Raw genomic sequence first — 19,172 nt, forward strand, 5'->3', positions numbered from 1 at the left:
TGTCATATGGACCACGACCCGAGCGGCAGCGAGCGGCAGTCGAGCAAAGTCGGGACAAGTCGGGACGGGGACAGGGACAGGGATAGGAATGGTGCGAATGCACTGCAAACTACGCAGACACCTGGTGTGAGGCGAGGCGAAGCGAGGAAGCCCACATCGCTACCAGTGGCGCCCTCCAGCACGATACTGCCACACCCCGCACAGGCCCTCCGCTGAACACCAGGGACAAGATGCGTCCTCCGCTAGTGTCGAAGGCTGCACGCGCCCAGCGAATGACAGGGGGTGCAACGAGCAGCAGTGCGTCTCACACACGCGGCGGTGCGCCCGCCAATTCGGCCGTCGCTCTGCTGGGACGCCGGGCGCGCCTCCCCGCGCCGTCCTCGAGGAACTGGCGGTTGCGGAAGGAAGCGCTTTCGTCAAATGCGGCCGAAAACTAACATTTTGTGTGTTGGGAGAAAAGCCGAACGCGAATTCTGCCGTGCTCCTACATTAGATGAGCGCCAACGGCCATACCATGATGAATACACCGGTTCTCGTCCGATCACCGAAGTTAAGCATCATCGGGCCCGGCTAGTACTTGGATGGGTGACCGCCTGGGAAACCCGGGTGCTGTTGGCTCCCTTCCTTTTTTTTTTTTTGTTATGTCGCCAGCCCAATTTTCAAACTACCTTTCTGTTGTGACAAAGATGCATCCTTAAGCCTTTTAAACTACTGTAATGGTACGAAAATGCAGTAATTAACTCAGTTTGAGGGAGAATGTGCTAACCAAGTTTGCCAAGAAGACTTTGAAAACGACAAAACAGTACGAATCGGCAGGTGATTTCTGAAATACGTCACCGCCTATTGTTGTGTAGGAGTGTAGAGTTCCAAATTTGATTTGTAACCACGAATTTATTCCTTAGTCGTCTCGTCTCGTCTCGTCTCGTCTCGTCCCGCAGACGTTTGTCGTGCTTGCGCTGTCATATGGACCACGACCCGAGCGGCAGCGAGCGGCAGTCGAGCAAAGTCGGGACAAGTCGGGACGGGGACAGGGACAGGGATAGGAATGGTGCGAATGCACTGCAAACTACGCAGACACCTGGTGTGAGGCGAGGCGAGGCGAGGCGAGGAAGCCCACATCGCTACCAGTGGCGCCCTCCAGCACGACACTGCCACACCCCGCAGAGGCCCTCCGCTGAACACCAGGGACAAGATGCGTCCTCCGCTAGTGTCGAAGGCTGCACGCGCCCAGCGAATGACAGGGGGTGCAACGAGCAGCAGTGCGTCTCACACACGCGGCGGTGCGCCCGCCAATTCGGCCGTCACTCTGCTGGGACGCCGGGCGCGCCTCCCCGCGCCGTCCTCGAGGAACTGGCGGTTGCGGAAGGAAGCGCTTTCGTCAAATGCGGCCGAAAACTAACATTTTGTGTGTTGGGAGAAAAGCCGAACGCGAATTCTGCCGTGCTCCTACATTAGATGAGCGCCAACGGCCATACCATGATGAATACACCGGTTCTCGTCCGATCACCGAAGTTAAGCATCATCGGGCCCGGCTAGTACTTGGCTGGCTGCCCGCCTGGCAACACCTCGGTGCCGAGCGAGCAGTACTTCCGTGTGCGACTTGGCCGGCGGCGCCTCGTGTGTCGTCCCCCTTCTACCTAGCGGCTGTCTTTCATCAAGTCCGTAATTAATGGAAAGTTTCTATGATGATAGTGAAGAACGCCAAAATTACGTGCAATGTGAATTCGATGGTTCCGTTGGAAAACCGTCTGCTTTCGAAATTCATCGTTGGATACTCGAGGAATTGTGTTTATCGCCCGATGACGTTCTCGGTGTTCAGTTTGACACTTTTCTCAATTCTGTGTTTTTGAAGTTAAAGACTCCCGAATTGTGTGATACCGTAGTCAATGCTAATGATGGTGTCCGTAAATTTAGACATTTAGACGGTCGCATTAGTAACGTGACTATTTCTCATGGCGGGTTTGGCCTTCGAAATGTTCGTGTGTTTAACTTGCCTTTCGAAATCCGGAATGACACAATATCTCGTCATTTGCGGCCGTACGGGACTGTGCTATCTGTCATTAAAGAGAAGTGGTCCTCCGCCTATATTTTCCAGGTTGAAAATGGCGTGAGGAGTGTAAAGATGGTCGTACGACAGCATATTCCGTCCTTCTTGTTAGTTAACGGCCATCGTGCATTTATAACCTATAGTGGTCAACCTCAGACGTGTTCCTTTTGCGGTGCTGTTGGCCATTACCGACAAAACTGCCCTAAACGCAGGCCGCCTGTTCAGTTGCCACGTGAGGATGTTTTAGGTGGGCCTAGTTTTGCTTCTGTTGCTGCACCAAGTTTAGGTTCCGCCCCCCCCGCACGTGTGCATGTCGCGGCTGCCCCCCCTGTACCGGCCGCCGCTGACGCCATGGATACGTCTGTTCCTAATAGTGACTCTGTTTCTGTACCTCCTGTTGGGCCCTCTTTGGTCGCGGATGCGACAACTGTACCTGTTACTAAAAAACCGGTAGCGAACGATGTTTCACCGGCATCCGTGCCGCTGTCGGCCGAATTTGTTCCGCATGCTGTCCCGGTTACGGAACCCGATAAATCGGCGGTTGTACCAACTACCGTCCCCGACAGTGTTTCTGCTGCCAGTGCTGTTGTCGTAGGAAGTGACGATTTTACTGCTCCTAAACCGCGTAGGGACCGGAATGTTGCTCGTGCTTCTGGCACACCGCGTTTACGTAGTGCCAGTAGTTCTGCTTCGTTCAATACGCGTGGTTTTTCGGACAAAAATCGGAGTCCGTCTCCGGTGGCGCGTTCTCCTGCCCCCCCTCAGGGTCGGTCGGTCGGTCAGGCGACCTCTCGACAACTGGCCACGCGCGCCGGCGTAGATCTCGGCCACCGCCCGTCTCAGGGAGGGGGCGGCAGGCGCCAGGCGAAAAAGCAGACACCTTCCCGCACCCAGCCGGAGGGTGATGTCGTTACTGCCACGCAACAACGTGATCTCACGGTACAACATCTCAAAACATTCCTGAGTCAACCGACTTCTGCTGCCGATTCCGACATGGCGGTGGATCCGCCTGTGTCTGTGACACCCTCCCCCTTACCTACTAAAAGAAAGGCCGAAGATTCGCACCATCGTCGTGCCCCCCCTTCCACCCACGATTTGGTGCCGGCCTTCTCTTCGGATGTAGCAATGCCCGCCGTGGAGCATTCCGTCACAGGGGGTACCGTCACAGTTTCCGGGACCCCGCCGCCCCCGCCCCTCCCTCCTGGTCAATCACGGGATTGGTCAGAGGACGTCGAGGCCGGTGATTCCCATTAGTGTGACTCTTTGTATGTCCTTCCCCCTCCTAGCACGTTGGTATATTTTATTGTGTTTTAAGCGTTTTCATGTTTTTATGTTCTTGTTTTTTCCCTGTGTTTTACGTGTCTATGTTTCACGACTGTAGCCAGTGGAACATTTTAACGGTTAATATTAATAAGCTGCGAAATCCGCAGAAAGCTATGCTTCTTAAAGATTTTTTGTATGATAATCATTGTCACGTCTCCTTTTTACAAGAGGTGACTTGTGACGCGCTTTTATATTTGAATGATTTTACTGATTTTATTGTAATTGACAATGTTGCGCCCGATTCTGATACGGGCACTGCAATTTTAGTACGTTCTGACTTACCTGTCTCTAACGTTAACATTTTACCGACCGGTCGTGCTGTTGCCTGTACTATTTTTGGCATTGTGTTTGTGAATGTGTACGCTCCGTCGGGAAATGTTAAACCGGCCAGGGCTGAATTTTATGGTAGGGATTTGTGTCAACTTTTATCCGGGAATGTCGATTCTTTAATCGTCGGGGGTGATTTTAATTGTGTTTTAGACGACAGAGATCAGGAGCCGCGTCCGAACAAGTGTCATGAACTTGGTGCTTTGGTCGCTAGCTTTCATTTGCTTGACACGTGGCGTGTTTTACACCCCGACTTTACCTACTTCACATATTTTTACGGTGCGGGGCGTAGCCGTCTCGATCGCATTTATGTGTCTAGGCAGTTGTCTGCCCGTATTTGTAGTGCTGACGTGGCTCCTGTCATATTTTCCGACCACTCCAGCTATTCCTGTCGTCTTTTATTACCTCGTTTGTGTGTTCCTCGTCGTACTAATTTGTGGAAGTTTAATTGTAGTTTACTTAATGACGACCATTTTGTGACCAGTTTTACCCGTATGTGGCAGAGGTTGGTGCGGACTCGCGGCGGTCATAGTAGCACCATTGAGTGGTGGGTTGCGATCGCTAAGCCGGCGATTCGCAATTTTTTAATCGATTATAGCCGTGAGGCGGCACGCTGGCGTCGGGCGACGGCTCGCTTCCGCCAGGATTGTTTACGCGATTTGGCGTTGCGCGTGACGTCACAACCCGATTTGTTGCCCACTCTGAAGCGATTTCAAGCTCAGCTTTTAATTGACATGCGTGCCGCTAGTGATGGGGTGACCGTCCGCAGTCAGCCTGCAGGTTTTGTTGCTGGGGAACCTCTGTCCATTTATCATTTAAACCGGGAACGCAAACGCCGCGAACGTTTGCGCATTACTGTTTGGCAGCTGCGGAGCGGCGGTCGGACTTCAGTACAGTCGGAAATTGAAAACGATATCTTTGAACATTTTGCTTCGCTTTTCCGTGCTGTTGACGTTGATTCCGACACGTTGCGAGATTTCTTGCGGGTTGTTCCACATGTTTTCACTCGCGCGGACAGGCATCTTTTAAATGACGCCTATACGTCTGATGAAGTTTTCGACGCCGTTCGGCGGAGTCCCAAAGGGAAGTCTCCGGGTCCCGATGGGATTCCTGCGGAATTTTATTCGAAATTTTTTCCTGTTTTAAGTGAGGTTTTAGTGGATTTAGCGAACGATATTCGCAATGGTGTGAATGTACCAACTGCTTTTGTGGAGGGGGTTGTGACGCTTGTCCCCAAATCCCGTGCTGTACCTCATATCGATGCTGTCCGTCCGATTACTTTACTAAATGCTGATTACAAGATCGTTACGCGCTGCGTCGCTCAGCGACTTAAAAACGTCTTGCCGACCGTACTTAGTGATCAGCAAACATGTGCGGTACGAGATCGGAACATCTTTGACGCTGTCCTTGCATACAGGGACTGTATTGGATATGTGAAAAGTGCTCGGCTCCGGACAGCGGCGATTTTATTAGTTGACTTTAAAAATGCCTTTGACCGCATTAGTCATTTTTATTTGCGTCGGGTTATGGTACGCATGGGGTTTGGTTATACATTTACCCGATTCGTGACGCATTTGTTGCAACCTGCTACTTCCCGTATATGTGTCAATGGTCGTCTCACTCCTGCTTTTCGTGTGGGTCGCTCCGTGCGGCAGGGGTGTCCGCTTTCCATGGCGCTTTTTGCCATTGCGCTGGATCCCCTCCTCCGTTATATCAGTCAGGAATGTCGCGGCATTCAGATGGGGACTACCAGATTGGTTTGTCGCGCATACGCCGATGACCTTGGCGTCTTTATTGAACATGTAGACGACGTTGACAGGTTGCATTTTGTTCTGCACAACTTTGGAAAAGCTACGGGGGCGGTTATCAATCCCCGGAAAACTGTGCTTTTGCCGCTCACCGCTCGCGCACGTACCCTGCAAAGGGACTGGTTTTGTGTCCAGCAGCAGCCTACCGTTCTTGGGATACTTCTATCTTCGAACCCACAGCAGATGGCAGCCTTGAATTGGCGGCCTACGCTGTATCGGGTTCGTGCTGTTGCCAGGATCTATGCGGTCCGGAATGTGGCCCTTCGGGACAAGGTGCATTTGATCAATGTCAATATCTTGGCGAGAGCATGGTACCTTGCGCAGGTTCTCCCGGTACCCAAGCAGTTGGGGCGCGCCATCCAACAGGCGGTTTACTGGTTTTTATGGAGGGGGGAGATTTTTAAGGTATCGCATGCTGTCTGCGCCTTGGGCCTGTCCGATGGCGGTTTGGGACTCGTTGATTTTTCCGCCAAATGTGCGGCCCTTTTTTGGAAGCGAACTACTGCTGTTCTTCAGAAGGCTCCTTGCGGTCCCACTGCGTTTGTTTTTAATCGTTACCGTCCTCTTTCTGAAGTGGCCCCTGTTTATGTGTCGCACATCCCGTTCTACCTTTCTTACGTGCGCCGCTACTTTCTCGACAATAGTTACCTGGCGCTTTGTGACATCTCCGCCCACACGGTTAGCGCTGTCTGTACGGCTTTACGCGGACCTCCCATTCGCTGCAAGTGGGAGTATCGGTTGCCACGCTGCAATTGGGTGGCAGTGTGGAAAAACCTCGCCAATGACGTTCTCCCGGCTTCCGTCCACGCGGTGTGGTACAAGGTGGTGCATCGCACCATCCCCACCAACTCCAAACTTCATTCTATTAATCTCATCCAGTCTGGTGGGTGTGACGTGTGTACTGCCGACGACACTATTGAACACCGCTTTGCGTGTGACCGCTTCCGCCGTGTTTGGGAAGTCGCCAGGGACATGGTTCGTTTGATTCAGAGGGTAGACACTCGGACTGTTACTGTGGATGCTGTCTTAATTCCGCAGTGTGACGTCTACCCCACCACGAAGCGCAATGCCACGGTGTGGATCCTTGGCCACACAGTTTTTGCTCTCTTCTCCCTCAAGTTGTCTACCGATCTGGACTTCCTCACCTATTTATGGACCCAACATATCCAGATTCAGGCATCGCCTCACTATCGGCGAAATTTTGCTAATTTTTTGCAGGTCGCACTAGCGCATGCTTTTGCACGGCTTTCCGTACCTGCGTAGCATGGACGTGTTTTTTCTCTTATCTCTTCTCTTGTCTTTGAGCGACACGATACGAATATGCATTACTGCGACTTTATCAAATTTTCTGGAACGACACTTGACGTCCCTTGATTACCGAACGAAATCAGAAGTCTTTTCGTTTTTTCTGGCCGTTCTTGCCATATTTTCTGTTTTGCCATGTGCGTCAGTTTTCTTAATTTCATTATTTTTTTTCCCAGTTTGTGGCGTGACGGGATATTTTACTGCTGTTTCGGTTCTCAGTCTTGGTGGTGACTGCTTTGCGTTTTTCTATGTTTTTTCATTTTTTTCATTTCACATATTGTTGAGCACTCTCAAGTCTCGTCACGTGTCTGTGCTCGCCACTCTTTGAACTTTTGTCGGTGTGGAATTTCACGCCGGTGTCCCGCATTCTGGTTTGTTTTAAGGTCGATATGAGTGATGGCGGGTGTGGGGGCGGCACTGTGGCCAGGCCTCAGGTTCATTGACCCCTGCCCTCCTTGCCGCCGGCTGCCTACCGCGCTCATTGCCCGACCGCTTGCTTTAAACAACGGAGCTGTTACTTTACTTTGTTTTCTATACTTTGTTAGAGGGACCTCCCGGGCCTTATTTACATTTCACGCGGGTTTGCGACTTTTTCTTTTGAGCGAAGTCCTTCTTCCTCGTTTTCGTTTTCCCCCACATTTGGTCGGTAGAATTTTTACCGCCGATCTATGGACGAACTTTTCCATTGGTTTTTTTTACTTACTTTTCCTTATTTTCAACGTTGTTCCGTCTTGCCCTCCCCTTCGATGGACGTGCCGTACCTTCGTCATCAGACGAGGACCCTTTCCGGTTCCATCTGGCGCATACCATCTGCGACCAGCGAGAAGGAGTACCTGTTACGCCCCCTCTTCGTTATTCATACTGCACGACCACCAGCATCGTTCTATAGCTGAGAAGCTCGCCGGCGAAGGCGTATTGTGGAGAGCGAAAAGGCCGGGCTATAAGGGGAGTTGGGAGGCCCGTTAAGAAAAAAAAAAAAAAAAATAAAAAATAAAAAAAAAAAAGGTGCTGTTGGCTCCCTTCCTGTTTTTTTTTTTTTGTAATGTCGCCAGCCCAATTTTCAAACTACCTTTCTGTTGTGACAAAGATGCTTCCTTAAGCCTTTTAAACTACTGTAATGGTACGAAAATGCAGTAATTAACTCAGTTTGAGGGAGAATGTGCTAACCAAGTTTGCCAAGAAGACTTTGAAAACGACAAAACAGTACGAATCGGCAGGTGATTTCTGAAATACGTCACCGCCTATTGTTGTGTAGGAATGTAGAGTTCCAAATTTGATTTGTAACCACGAATTTATTCCTTAGTCGTCTCGTCTCGTCTCGTCTCGTCCCGCAGACGTTTGTCGTGCTTGCGCTGTCATATGGACCACGACCCGAGCGACAGCGAGCGGCAGTCGAGCAAAGTCGGGACAAGTCGGGACGGGGACAGGGACAGGGATAGGAATGGTGCGAATGCACTGCAAACTACGCAGACACCTGGTGTGAGGCGCGGCGAGGCGAGGCGAGGCGAGGCGAGGAAGCCCACATCGCTACCAGTGGGCCCTCCAGCACGACACTGCCACACCCCGCACAGGCCCTCCGCTGAACACCAGGGACAAGATGCGTCCTCCGCTAGTGTCGAAGGCTGAACGCGCCCAGCGAATGACAGGGGGTGCAACGAGCAGCAGTGCGTCTCACACACGCGGCGGTGCGCCCGCCAATTCGGCCGTCACTCTGCTGGGACGCCGGGCGCGACTCCCCGCGCCGTCCTCGAGGAACTGGCGGTTGCGGAAGGAAGCGCTTTCGTCAAATGCGGCCGAAAACTAACATTTTGTGTGTTGGGAGAAAAGCCGAACGCGAATTCTGCCGTGCTCCTACATTAGATGAGCGCCAACGGCCATACCATGATGAATACACCGGTTCTCGTCCGATCACCGAAGTTAAGCATCATCGGGCCCGGCTAGTACTTGGATGGGTGACCGCCTGGGAAACCCGGGTGCTGTTGGCTCCCTTCCTGTTTTTTTTTTTTTTTGTAATGTCGCCAGCCCAATTTTCAAACTACCTTTCTGTTGTGACAAAGATGCTTCCTTAAGCCTTTTAAACTACTGTAATGGTACGAAAATGCAGTAATTAACTCAGTTTGAGGGAGAATGTGCTAACCAAGTTTGCCAAGAAGACTTTGAAAACGACAAAACAGTACGAATCGGCAGGTGATTTCTGAAATACGTCACCGCCTATTGTTGTGTAGGAATGTAGAGTTCCAAATTTGATTTGTAACCACGAATTTATTCCTTAGTCGTCTCGTCTCGTCTCGTCTCGTCCCGCAGACGTTTGTCGTGCTTGCGCTGTCATATGGACCACGACCCGAGCGACAGCGAGCGGCAGTCGAGCAAAGTCGGGACAAGTCGGGACGGGGACAGGGACAGGGATAGGAATGGTGCGAATGCACTGCAAACTACGCAGACACCTGGTGTGAGAAGAGGCGAGGCGAGGCGAGGAAGCCCACATCGCTACCAGTGGGCCCTCCAGCACGACACTGCCACACCCCGCACAGGCCCTCCGCTGAACACCAGGGACAAGGTGCGTCCTCCGCTAGTGTCGTAGGCTGCACGCGCCCAGCGAATGACAGGGGGTGCAACGAGCAGCAGTGCGTCTCACACACGCGGCGGTGCGCCCGCCAATTCGGCCGTCACTCTGCTGGGACGCCGGGCGCGCCTCCCCGCGCCGTCCTCGAGGAACTGGCGGTTGCGGAAGGAAGCGCTTTCGTCAAATGCGGCCGAAAACTAACATTTTGTGTGTTGGGAGAAAAGCCGAACGCGAATTCTGCCGTGCTCCTACATTAGATGAGCGCCAACGGCCATACCATGATGAATACACAGGTTCTCGTCCGATCACCGAGGTTAAGCATCATCGGGCACAGCTAGTACTTGGATGGGTGACCGCCTGGGAAACCCGGGTGCTGTTGGCTCCCTTTCTGTTTTTTTTTTTTTTTTTGTAATGTCGCCAGCCCAATTTTCAAACTACCTTTCTGTTGTGACAAAGATGCTTCCTTAAGCCTTTTAAACTACTGTAATGGAACGAAAATGCAGTAATTAACTCAGTTTGAGGGAGAATGTGCTAACCAAGTTTGCCAAGAAGACTTTGAAAACGACAAAACACTACGAATCGGCAGGTGATTTCTGAAATACGTCACCGCCTATTGTTGTGTAGGAGTGTAGAGTTCCAAATTTGATTTGTAACCACGAATTTATTCCTCAGTCGTCTCGTCTCGTCTCGTCTCGTCTCGTCCCGCAGACGTTTGACGTGCTTGCGCTGTCATATGGACCACGACCCGAGCGGCAGCGAGCGGCAGTCGAGCAAAGTCGGGACAAGTCGGGACGGGGACAGGGACAGGGATAGGAATGGTGCGAATGCACTGCAAACTACGCAGACACCTGGTGTGAGGAGCGGCGAGGCGAGGCGAGGCGAGGCGAGGAAGCCCACATCGCTACCAGTGGGCCCTCCAGCACGACACTGCCACACCCCGCACAGGCCCTCCGCTGAACACCAGGGACAAGATGCGTCCTCCGCTAGTGTCGAAGGCTACACGCGCCCAGCGAATGACAGGGGGTGCAACGAGCAGCAGTGCGTCTCACACACGCGGCGGTGCGCCCGCCAATTCGGCCGTCACTCTGCTGGGACGCCGGGCGCGCCTCCCCGCGCCGTCCTCGACGAACTGGCGGTTGCGGAAGGAAGCGCTTTCGTCAAATGCGGCCGAAAACTAACATTTTGTGTGTTGGGAGAAAAGCCGAACGCGAATTCTGCCGTGCTCCTATATTAGATGAGCGCCAACGGCCATACCATGATGAATACACCGGTTCTCGTCCGATCACCGAAGTTAAGCATCATCGGGCCCGGCTAGTACTTGGATGGGTGACCGCCTGGGAAACCCGGGTGCTGTTGGCTCCCTTCCTGTTTTTTTTTTTTTGTAATGTCGCCAGCGCAATTTTCAAACTACCTCTCTGTTGCGACAACGATGCTTCCTTAAGCCTTTTAAACTACTGTAATGTTACGAAAATGCAGTAATTAACTCAGTTTGAGGGAGAATGTGCTAACCAAGTTTGCCAAGAAGACTTTGAAAACGACAAAACAGTACGAATCGGCAGGTGATTTCTGAAATACGTCACCGCCTATTGTTGTGTAGGAGTGTAGAGTTCCAAATTTGATTTGTAACCACGAATTTATTCCTTAGTCGTCTCGTCTCGTCTCGTCTCGTCTCGTCCCGCAGACGTTTGTCGTGCTTGCGCTGTCATATGGACCACGACCCGAGCGGCAGCGAGCGGCAGTCGAGCAAAGTCGGGACAAGTCGGGACGGGGACAGGGACAGGGATAGGAATGGTGCGAATGCACTGCAAACTACGCAGACACCTAGTGTGAGGCGAGGCGAGGCGAGGCGAGGCGAGGCGAGGCGAGGCGAGGAAGCCCACATCGCTACCAGTGGGCCCTCCAGCACGACATTGCCACACCCCGCACAGGCCCTCCGCTGAACACCAGGGACAAGGTGCGTCCTCCGCTAGTGTCGAAGGCTGCACGCGCCCAGCGAATGACAGGGGGTGCAACGAGCAGCAGTGCGACTCACACACGCGGCGGTGCGCCCGCCAATTCGGCCGTCACTCTGCTGGGACGCCGGGCGCGCCTCCCCGCGCCGTCCTCGAGGAACTGGCGGTTGCGGAAGGAAGCGCTTTCGTCAAATGCGGCCGAAAACTAACATTTTGTGTGTTGGGAGAAAAGCCGAACGCGAATTCTGCCGTGCTCCTACATTAGATGAGCGCCAACGGCCATACCATGATGAATACACAGGTTCTCGTCCGATCACCGAGGTTAAGCATCATCGGGCACGGCTAGTACTTGGATGGGTGACCGCCTGGGAAACCCGGGTGCTGTTGGCTCCCTTCCTGTTTTTTTTTTGTCATGTCGCCAGCCCAATTTTCAAACTACCTTTCTGTTGTGACAAAGATGCTTCCTTAAGCCTTTTAAACAACTGTAATGGTACGAAAATGCAGTAATTAACTCAGTTTGAGGGAGAATGTGCTAACCAAGTTTGCCAAGAAGACTTTGAAAACGACAAAACACTACGAATCGGCAGGTGAAATCTGAAATACGTCACCGCCTATTGTTGTGTAGGAGTGTAGAGTTCCAAATTTGATTTGTAACCACGAATTTATTCCTTAGTCGTCTCGTCTCGTCTCGTCTCGTCTCGTCCCGCAGACGTTTGACGTGCTTGCGCTGTCATATGGACCACGACCCGAGCGGCAGCGAGCGGCAGTCGAGCAAAGTCGGGACAAGTCGGGACGGGGACAGGGACAGGGATAGGAATGGTGCGAATGCACTGCAAACTACGCAGACACCTGGTGTGAGGCGCGGCGAGGCGAGGCGAGGCGAGGCGAGGAAGCCCACATCGCTACCAGTGGGCCCTCCAGCACGACACTGCCACACCCCGCACAGGCCCTCCGCTGAACACCAGGGACAAGATGCGTCCTTCGCTAGTGTCGAAGGCTACACGCGCCCAGCGAATGACAGGGGGTGCAACGAGCAGCAGTGCGTCTCACACACGCGGCGGTGCGCCCGCCAATTCGGCCGTCACTCTGCTGGGACGCCGGGCGCGCCTCCCCGCGCCGTCCTCGAGGAACTGGCGGTTGCGGAAGGAAGCGCTTTCGTCAAATGCGGCCGAAAACTAACATTTTGTGTGTTGGGAGAAAAGCCGAACGCGAATTCTGCCGTGCTCCTACATTAGATAAGCGCCAACGGCCAAACCATGATGAATACACCGGTTCTCGTCCGATCACCGAAGTTAAGCATCATCGGGCCCGGCTAGTACTTGGATGGGTGACCGCCTGGGAAACCCGGGTGCTGTTGGCTCCCTTCCTGTTTCTTTTTTTTTGTAATGTCGCCAGCCCAATTTTCAAACTACCTTTCTGTTGTGACAAAGATGCTTCCTTAAGCCTTTTAAACTACTGTAATGGTACGAAAATGCAGTAATTAACTCAGTTTGAGGGAGAATGTGCTAACCAAGGTTGCCAAGAAGACTTTGAAAACGACAAAACACTACGAATCGGCAGGTGATTTCTGAAATACGTCACCGCCTATTGTTGTGTAGGAGTGTAGAGTTCCAAATTTGATTTGTAACCACGAATTTATTCCTTAGTCGTCTCGTCTCGTCTCGTCTCGTCTCGTCCCGCAGACGTTTGACGTGCTTGCGCTGTCATATGGACCACGACCCGAGCGGCAGCGAGCGGCAGTCGAGCAAAGTCGGGACAAGTCGGGACGGGGACAGGGACAGGGATAGGAATGGTGCGAATGCACTGCAAACTACGCAGACACCTGGTGTGAGGCGCGGCGAGGCGAGGCGAGGCGAGGCGAGGAAGCCCACATCGCTACCAGTGGGCCCTCCAGCACGACACTGCCACACCCCGCACAGGCCCTCCGCTGAACACCAGGGACAAGATGCGTCCTCCGCTAGTGTCGAAGGCTACACGCGCCCAGCGAATGACAGGGGGTGCAACGAGCAGCAGTGCGTCTCACACACGCGGCGGTGCGCCCGCCAATTCGGCCGTCACTCTGCTGGGACGCCCGGCGCGCCTCCCCGCGCCGTCCTCGAGGAACTGGCGGTTGCGGAAGGAAGCGCTTTCGTCAAATGCGGCCGAAAACTAACATTTTGTGTGTTGGGAGAAAAGCCGAACGCGAATTCTGCCGTGCTCCTACATTAGATGAGCGCCAACGGCCATACCATGATGAATACACCGGTTCTCGTCCGATCACCGAAGTTAAGCATCATCGGGCCCGGCTAGTACTTGGATGGGTGACCGCCTGGGAAACCCGGGTGCTGTTGGCTCCCTTCCTTTTTTTTTTTATGTCGCCAGCCCAATTTTCAAACTACCTTTCTGTTGTGACAAAGATGCTTCCTTAAGCCTTTTAAACTACTGTAATGGTACGAAAATGCAGTAATTAACTCAGTTTGAGGGAGAATGTGCTAACCAAGTTTGCCAAGAAGACTTTGAAAACGACAAAACAGTACGAATCGGCAGGTGATTTCTGAAATACGTCACCGCCTATTGTTGTGTAGGAGTGTAGAGTTCCAAATTTGATTTGTAACCACGAATTTATTCCTTAGTCGTCTCGTCTCGTCTCGTCTCGTCCCGCAGACGTTTGTCGTGATTGCGCTGTCATATGGACCACGACCCGAGCGGCAGCGAGCGGCAGTCGAGCAAAGTCGGGACAAGTCGGGACGGGGACAGGGACAGGGATAGGAATGGTGCGAATGCACTGCAAACTACGCAGACACCTAGTGTGAGGCGAGGCGAGGCGAGGCGAGGCGAGGCGAGGCGAGGCGAGGAAGCCCACATCGCTACCAGTGGGCCCTCCAGCACGACACTGCCACACCCCGCACAGGCCCTCCGCTGAACACCAGGGACAAGATGCGTCCTCCGCTAGTGTCGAAGGCTACACGCGCCCAGCGAATGACAGGGGGTGCAACGAGCAGCAGTGCGTCTCACACACGCGGCGGTGCGCCCGCCAATTCGGCCGTCACTCTGCTGGGACGCCGGGCGCGCCTCCCCGCGCCGTCCTCGAGGATCTGGCGGTTGCGGAAGGAAGCGCTTTCGTCAAATGCGGCCGAAAACTAACATTTTGTGTGTTGAGAGAAAAGCCGAACGCGAATTCTGCCGTGCTCCTACATTAGATGAGCGCCAACGGCCATACCATGATGAATACACAGGTTCTCGTCCGATCACCGAGGTTAAGCGTCATCGGGCACGGCTAGTACTTGGATGGGTGACCGCCTGGGAAACCCGGGTGCTGTTGGCTCCCTTTCTGTTTTTTTTTTTTTTTGTAATGTCGCCAGCCCAATTTTCAAACTACCTTTCTGTTGTGACAAAGATGCTTCCTTAAGCCTTTTAAACTACTGTAATGGTACGAAAATGCAGTAATTAACTCAGTTTGAGGGAGAATGTGCTAACCAAGCTTGCCAAGAAGACTTTGAAAACGACAAAACACTACGAATCGGCAGGTGATTTCTGAAATACGTCACCGCCTATTGTTGTGTAGGAGTGTAGAGTTCCAAATTTGATTTGTAACCACGAATTTATTCCTTAGTCGTCTCGTCTCGTCTCGTCTCGTCTCGTCCCGCAGACGTTTGACGTGCTTGCGCTGTCATATGGACCACGACCCGAGCGGCAGCGAGCGGCAGTCGAGCAAAGTCGGGACAAGTCGGGACGGGGACAGGGACAGGGATAGGAATGGTGCGAATGCACTGCAAACTACGCAGACACCTGGTGTGAGGCGCGGCGAGGCGAGGCGAGGCGAGGCGAGGAAGCCCACATCGCTACCAGTGGGCCCTCCAGCACGACACTGCCACACCCCGCACAGGCCCTCCGCTGAACACCAGGGACAAGATGCGTCCTCCGCTAGTGTCGAAGGCTACACGCGCCCAGCGAATGACAGGGGGTGCAACGAGCAGCAGTGCGTCTCACACACGCGGCGGTGCGCCCGCCAATTCGGCCGTCACTCTGCTGGGACGCCGGGCGCGCCTCCCCGCGCCGTCCTCGAGGAACTGGCGGTTGCGGAAGGAAGCGCTTTCGTCAAATGCGGCCGAAAACTAACATTTTGTGTGTTGGGAGAAAAGCCGAACGCGAATTCTGCCGTGCTCCTACATTAGATGAGCGCCAACGGCCATACCATGATGAATACACCGGTTCTCGTCCGATCACCGAAGTTAAGCATCATCGGGCCCGGCTAGTACTTGGATGGGTGACCGCCTGGGAAACCCGGGTGCTGTTGGCTCCCTTCCTGTTTTTTTTTTTTTTTGTAATGTCGCCAGCCCAATTTTCAAACTACCTTTCTGTTGTGACAAAGATGCTTCCTTAAGCCTTTTAAACTACTGTAATGGTACGAAAATGCAGTAATTAACTCAGTTTGAGGGAGAATGTGCTAACCAAGTTTGCCAAGAAGACTTTGAAAACGACAAAACAGTACGAATCGGCAGGTGATTTCTGAAATACGTCACCGCCTATTGTTGTGTAGGAGTGTAGAGTTCCAAATTTGATTTGTAACCACGAATTTATTCCTTAGTCGTCTCGTCTCGTCTCGTCTCGTCTCGTCCCGCAGACGTTTGTCGTGATTGCGCTGTCATATGGACCACGACCCGAGCGGCAGCGAGCGGCAGTCGAGCAAAGTCGGGACAAGTCGGGACGGGGACAGGGACAGGGATAGGAATGGTGCGAATGCACTGCAAACTACGCAGACACCTAGTGTGAGGCGAGGCGAGGCGAGGCGAGGCGAGGCGAGGCGAGGCGAGGAAGCCCACATCGCTACCAGTGGGCCCTCCAGCACGACATTGCCACACCCCGCACAGGCCCTCCGCTGAACACCAGGGACAAGGTGCGTCCTCCGCTAGTGTCGAAGGCTGCACGCGCCCAGCGAATGACAGGGGGTGCAACGAGCAGCAGTGCGTCTCACACACGCGGCGGTGCGCCCGCCAATTCGGCCGTCACTCTGCTGGGACGCCGGGCGCGCCTCCCCGCGCCGTCCTCGAGGATCTGGCGGTTGCGGAAGGAAGCGCTTTCGTCAAATGCGGCCGAAAACTAACATTTTGTGTGTTGGGAGAAAAGCCGAACGCGAATTCTGCCGTGCTCCTACATTAGATGAGCGCCAACGGCCATACCATGATGAATACACAGGTTCTCGTCCGATCACCGAGGTTAAGCGTCATCGGGCACGGCTAGTACTTGGATGGGTGACCGCCTGGGAAACCCGGGTGCTGTTGGCTCCCTTTCTGTTTTTTTTTTTTTTGTAATGTCGCCAGCCCAATTTTCAAACTACCTTTCTGTTGTGACAAAGATGCTTCCTTAAGCCTTTTAAACTACTGTAATGGTACGAAAATGCAGTAATTAACTCAGTTTGAGGGAGAATGTGCTAACCAAGCTTGCCAAGAAGACTTTGAAAACGACAAAACACTACGAATCGGCAGGTGATTTCTGAAATACGTCACCGCCTATTGTTGTGTAGGAGTGTAGAGTTCCAAATTTGATTTGTAACCACGAATTTATTCCTTAGTCGTCTCGTCTCGTCTCGTCTCGTCTCGTCCCGCAGACGTTTGACGTGCTTGCGCTGTCATATGGACCACGACCCGAGCGGCAGCGAGCGGCAGTCGAGCAAAGTCGGGACAAGTCGGGACGGGGACAGGGACAGGGATAGGAATGGTGCGAATGCACTGCAAACTACGCAGACACCTGGTGTGAGGCGCGGCGAGGCGAGGCGAGGCGAGGCGAGGAAGCCCACATCGCTACCAGTGGGCCCTCCAGCACGACACTGCCACACCCCGCACAGGCCCTCCGCTGAACACCAGGGACAAGATGCGTCCTCCGCTAGTGTCGAAGGCTACACGCGCCCAGCGAATGACAGGGGGTGCAACGAGCAGCAGTGCGTCTCACACACGCGGCGGTGCGCCCGCCAATTCGGCCGTCACTCTGCTGGGACGCCGGGCGCGCCTCCCCGCGCCGTCCTCGAGGAACTGGCGGTTGCGGAAGGAAGCGCTTTCGTCAAATGCGGCCGAAAACTAACATTTTGTGTGTTGGGAGAAAAGCCGAACGCGAATTCTGCCGTGCTCCTACATTAGATGAGCGCCAACGGCCATACCATGATGAATACACCGGTTCTCGTCCGATCACCGAAGTTAAGCATCATCGGGCCCGGCTAGTACTTGGATGGGTGACCGCCTGGGAAACCCGGGTGCTGTTGGCTCCCTTCCTGTTTTTTTTTTTTTTTGTAATGTCGCCAGCCCAATTTTCAAACTACCTTTCTGTTGTGACAAAGATGCTTCCTTAAGCCTTTTAAACTACTGTAATGGTACGAAAATGCAGTAATTAACTCAGTTTGAGGGAGAATGTGCTAACCAAGTTTGCCAAGAAGACTTTGAAAACGACAAAACAGTACGAATCGGCAGGTGATTTCTGAAATACGTCACCGCCTATTGTTGTGTAGGAGTGTAGAGTTCCAAATTTGATTTGTAACCACGAATTTATTCCTTAGTCGTCTCGTCTCGTCTCGTCTCGTCTCGTCCCGCAGACGTTTGTCGTGATTGCGCTGTCATATGGACCACGACCCGAGCGGCAGCGAGCGGCAGTCGAGCAAAGTCGGGACAAGTCGGGACGGGGACAGGGACAGGGATAGGAATGGTGCGAATGCACTGCAAACTACGCAGACACCTAGTGTGAGGCGAGGCGAGGCGAGGCGAGGCGAGGCGAGGCGAGGCGAGGAAGCCCACATCGCTACCAGTGGGCCCTCCAGCACGACATTGCCACACCCCGCACAGGCCCTCCGCTGAACACCAGGGACAAGGTGCGTCCTCCGCTAGTGTCGAAGGCTGCACGCGCCCAGCGAATGACAGGGGGTGCAACGAGCAGCAGTGCGTCTCACACACGCGGCGGTGCGCCCGCCAATTCGGCCGTCACTCTGCTGGGACGCCGGGCGCGCCTCCCCGCGCCGTCCTCGAGGATCTGGCGGTTGCGGAAGGAAGCGCTTTCGTCAAATGCGGCCGAAAACTAACATTTTGTGTGTTGGGAGAAAAGCCGAACGCGAATTCTGCCGTGCTCCTACATTAGATGAGCGCCAACGGCCATACCATGATGAATACACAGGTTCTCGTCCGATCACCGAGGTTAAGCGACATCGGGCACGGCTAGTACTTGGATGGGTGACCGCCTGGGAAACCCGGGTGCTGTTGGCTCCCTTTCTGTTTTTTTTTTTTTGTAATGTCGCCAGCCCAATTTTCAAACTACCTTTCTGTTGTGACAAAGATGCTTCCTTAAGCCTTTTAAACTACTGTAATGGTACGAAAATGCAGTAATTAACTCAGTTTGAGGGAGAATGTGCTAACCAAGCTTGCCAAGAAGACTTTGAAAACGACAAAACACTACGAATCGGCAGGTGATTTCTGAAATACGTCACCGCCTATTGTTGTGTAGGAGTGTAGAGTTCCAAATTTGATTTGTAACCACGAATTTATTCCTTAGTCGTCTCGTCTCGTCTCGTCTCGTCTCGTCCCGCAGACGTTTGACGTGCTTGCGCTGTCATATGGACCACGACCCGAGCGGCAGCGAGCGGCAGTCGAGCAAAGTCGGGACAAGTCGGGACGGGGACAGGGACAGGGATAGGAATGGTGCGAATGCACTGCAAACTACGCAGACACCTGGTGTGAGGCGCGGCGAGGCGAGGCGAGGCGAGGCGAGGAAGCCCACATCGCTACCAGTGGGCCCTCCAGCACGACACTGCCACACCCCGCACAGGCCCTCCGCTGAACACCAGGGACAAGATGCGTCCTCCGCTAGTGTCGAAGGCTACACGCGCCCAG

General features: G+C 53.5%; 1 protein-coding gene, 12 non-coding genes and 1 pseudogene across 13 annotated transcripts in view; all 14 read left to right on the plus strand.

Moving 5' to 3' along the window:
- The first annotated feature begins 499 nt into the window (after positions 1-499).
- On the plus strand, positions 500-618 carry LOC126102759 (5S ribosomal RNA). Its single transcript, XR_007523034.1, has one exon. It is a non-coding gene; the product is annotated as a 5S ribosomal RNA (ribosomal RNA).
- An 843-nt stretch (positions 619-1,461) lies between these two features.
- On the plus strand, positions 1,462-1,579 carry LOC126102204 (5S ribosomal RNA; annotated as a pseudogene).
- Positions 1,580-3,172: 1,593 nt separating this feature from the next.
- LOC126101550 (uncharacterized) overlaps positions 3,173-19,172 on the plus strand; it is a 28,128-nt gene continuing 12,128 nt past the window's right edge. The window contains exon 1 of the mRNA XM_049912188.1: positions 3,173-3,287. Coding sequence (XP_049768145.1) covers positions 3,173-3,287 — 115 coding nt within the window. The remainder of the gene's footprint in view (positions 3,288-19,172) is intronic.
- Positions 8,677-8,795, plus strand: LOC126102760 (5S ribosomal RNA). Its single transcript, XR_007523035.1, has one exon. It is a non-coding gene; the product is annotated as a 5S ribosomal RNA (ribosomal RNA).
- Positions 9,637-9,755, plus strand: LOC126102109 (5S ribosomal RNA). Its single transcript, XR_007522799.1, has one exon. It is a non-coding gene; the product is annotated as a 5S ribosomal RNA (ribosomal RNA).
- On the plus strand, positions 10,614-10,732 carry LOC126102761 (5S ribosomal RNA). Its single transcript, XR_007523036.1, has one exon. It is a non-coding gene; the product is annotated as a 5S ribosomal RNA (ribosomal RNA).
- On the plus strand, positions 11,597-11,715 carry LOC126102060 (5S ribosomal RNA). Its single transcript, XR_007522755.1, has one exon. It is a non-coding gene; the product is annotated as a 5S ribosomal RNA (ribosomal RNA).
- Positions 12,567-12,685, plus strand: LOC126102983 (5S ribosomal RNA). The gene has a single exon (XR_007523233.1). It is a non-coding gene; the product is annotated as a 5S ribosomal RNA (ribosomal RNA).
- On the plus strand, positions 13,540-13,658 carry LOC126102764 (5S ribosomal RNA). The gene has a single exon (XR_007523038.1). It is a non-coding gene; the product is annotated as a 5S ribosomal RNA (ribosomal RNA).
- LOC126102084 (5S ribosomal RNA) lies at positions 14,511-14,629 on the plus strand. The gene has a single exon (XR_007522778.1). It is a non-coding gene; the product is annotated as a 5S ribosomal RNA (ribosomal RNA).
- On the plus strand, positions 15,486-15,604 carry LOC126102765 (5S ribosomal RNA). The gene has a single exon (XR_007523039.1). It is a non-coding gene; the product is annotated as a 5S ribosomal RNA (ribosomal RNA).
- On the plus strand, positions 16,471-16,589 carry LOC126102085 (5S ribosomal RNA). The gene has a single exon (XR_007522779.1). It is a non-coding gene; the product is annotated as a 5S ribosomal RNA (ribosomal RNA).
- On the plus strand, positions 17,445-17,563 carry LOC126102766 (5S ribosomal RNA). The gene has a single exon (XR_007523040.1). It is a non-coding gene; the product is annotated as a 5S ribosomal RNA (ribosomal RNA).
- On the plus strand, positions 18,430-18,548 carry LOC126102122 (5S ribosomal RNA). The gene has a single exon (XR_007522810.1). It is a non-coding gene; the product is annotated as a 5S ribosomal RNA (ribosomal RNA).

The sequence above is a fragment of the Schistocerca cancellata genome, chromosome 9 (genome assembly GCF_023864275.1).
Source record: "Schistocerca cancellata isolate TAMUIC-IGC-003103 chromosome 9, iqSchCanc2.1, whole genome shotgun sequence".
In the NCBI taxonomy this organism is placed as follows: Eukaryota; Metazoa; Arthropoda; class Insecta; order Orthoptera; family Acrididae; genus Schistocerca; species Schistocerca cancellata.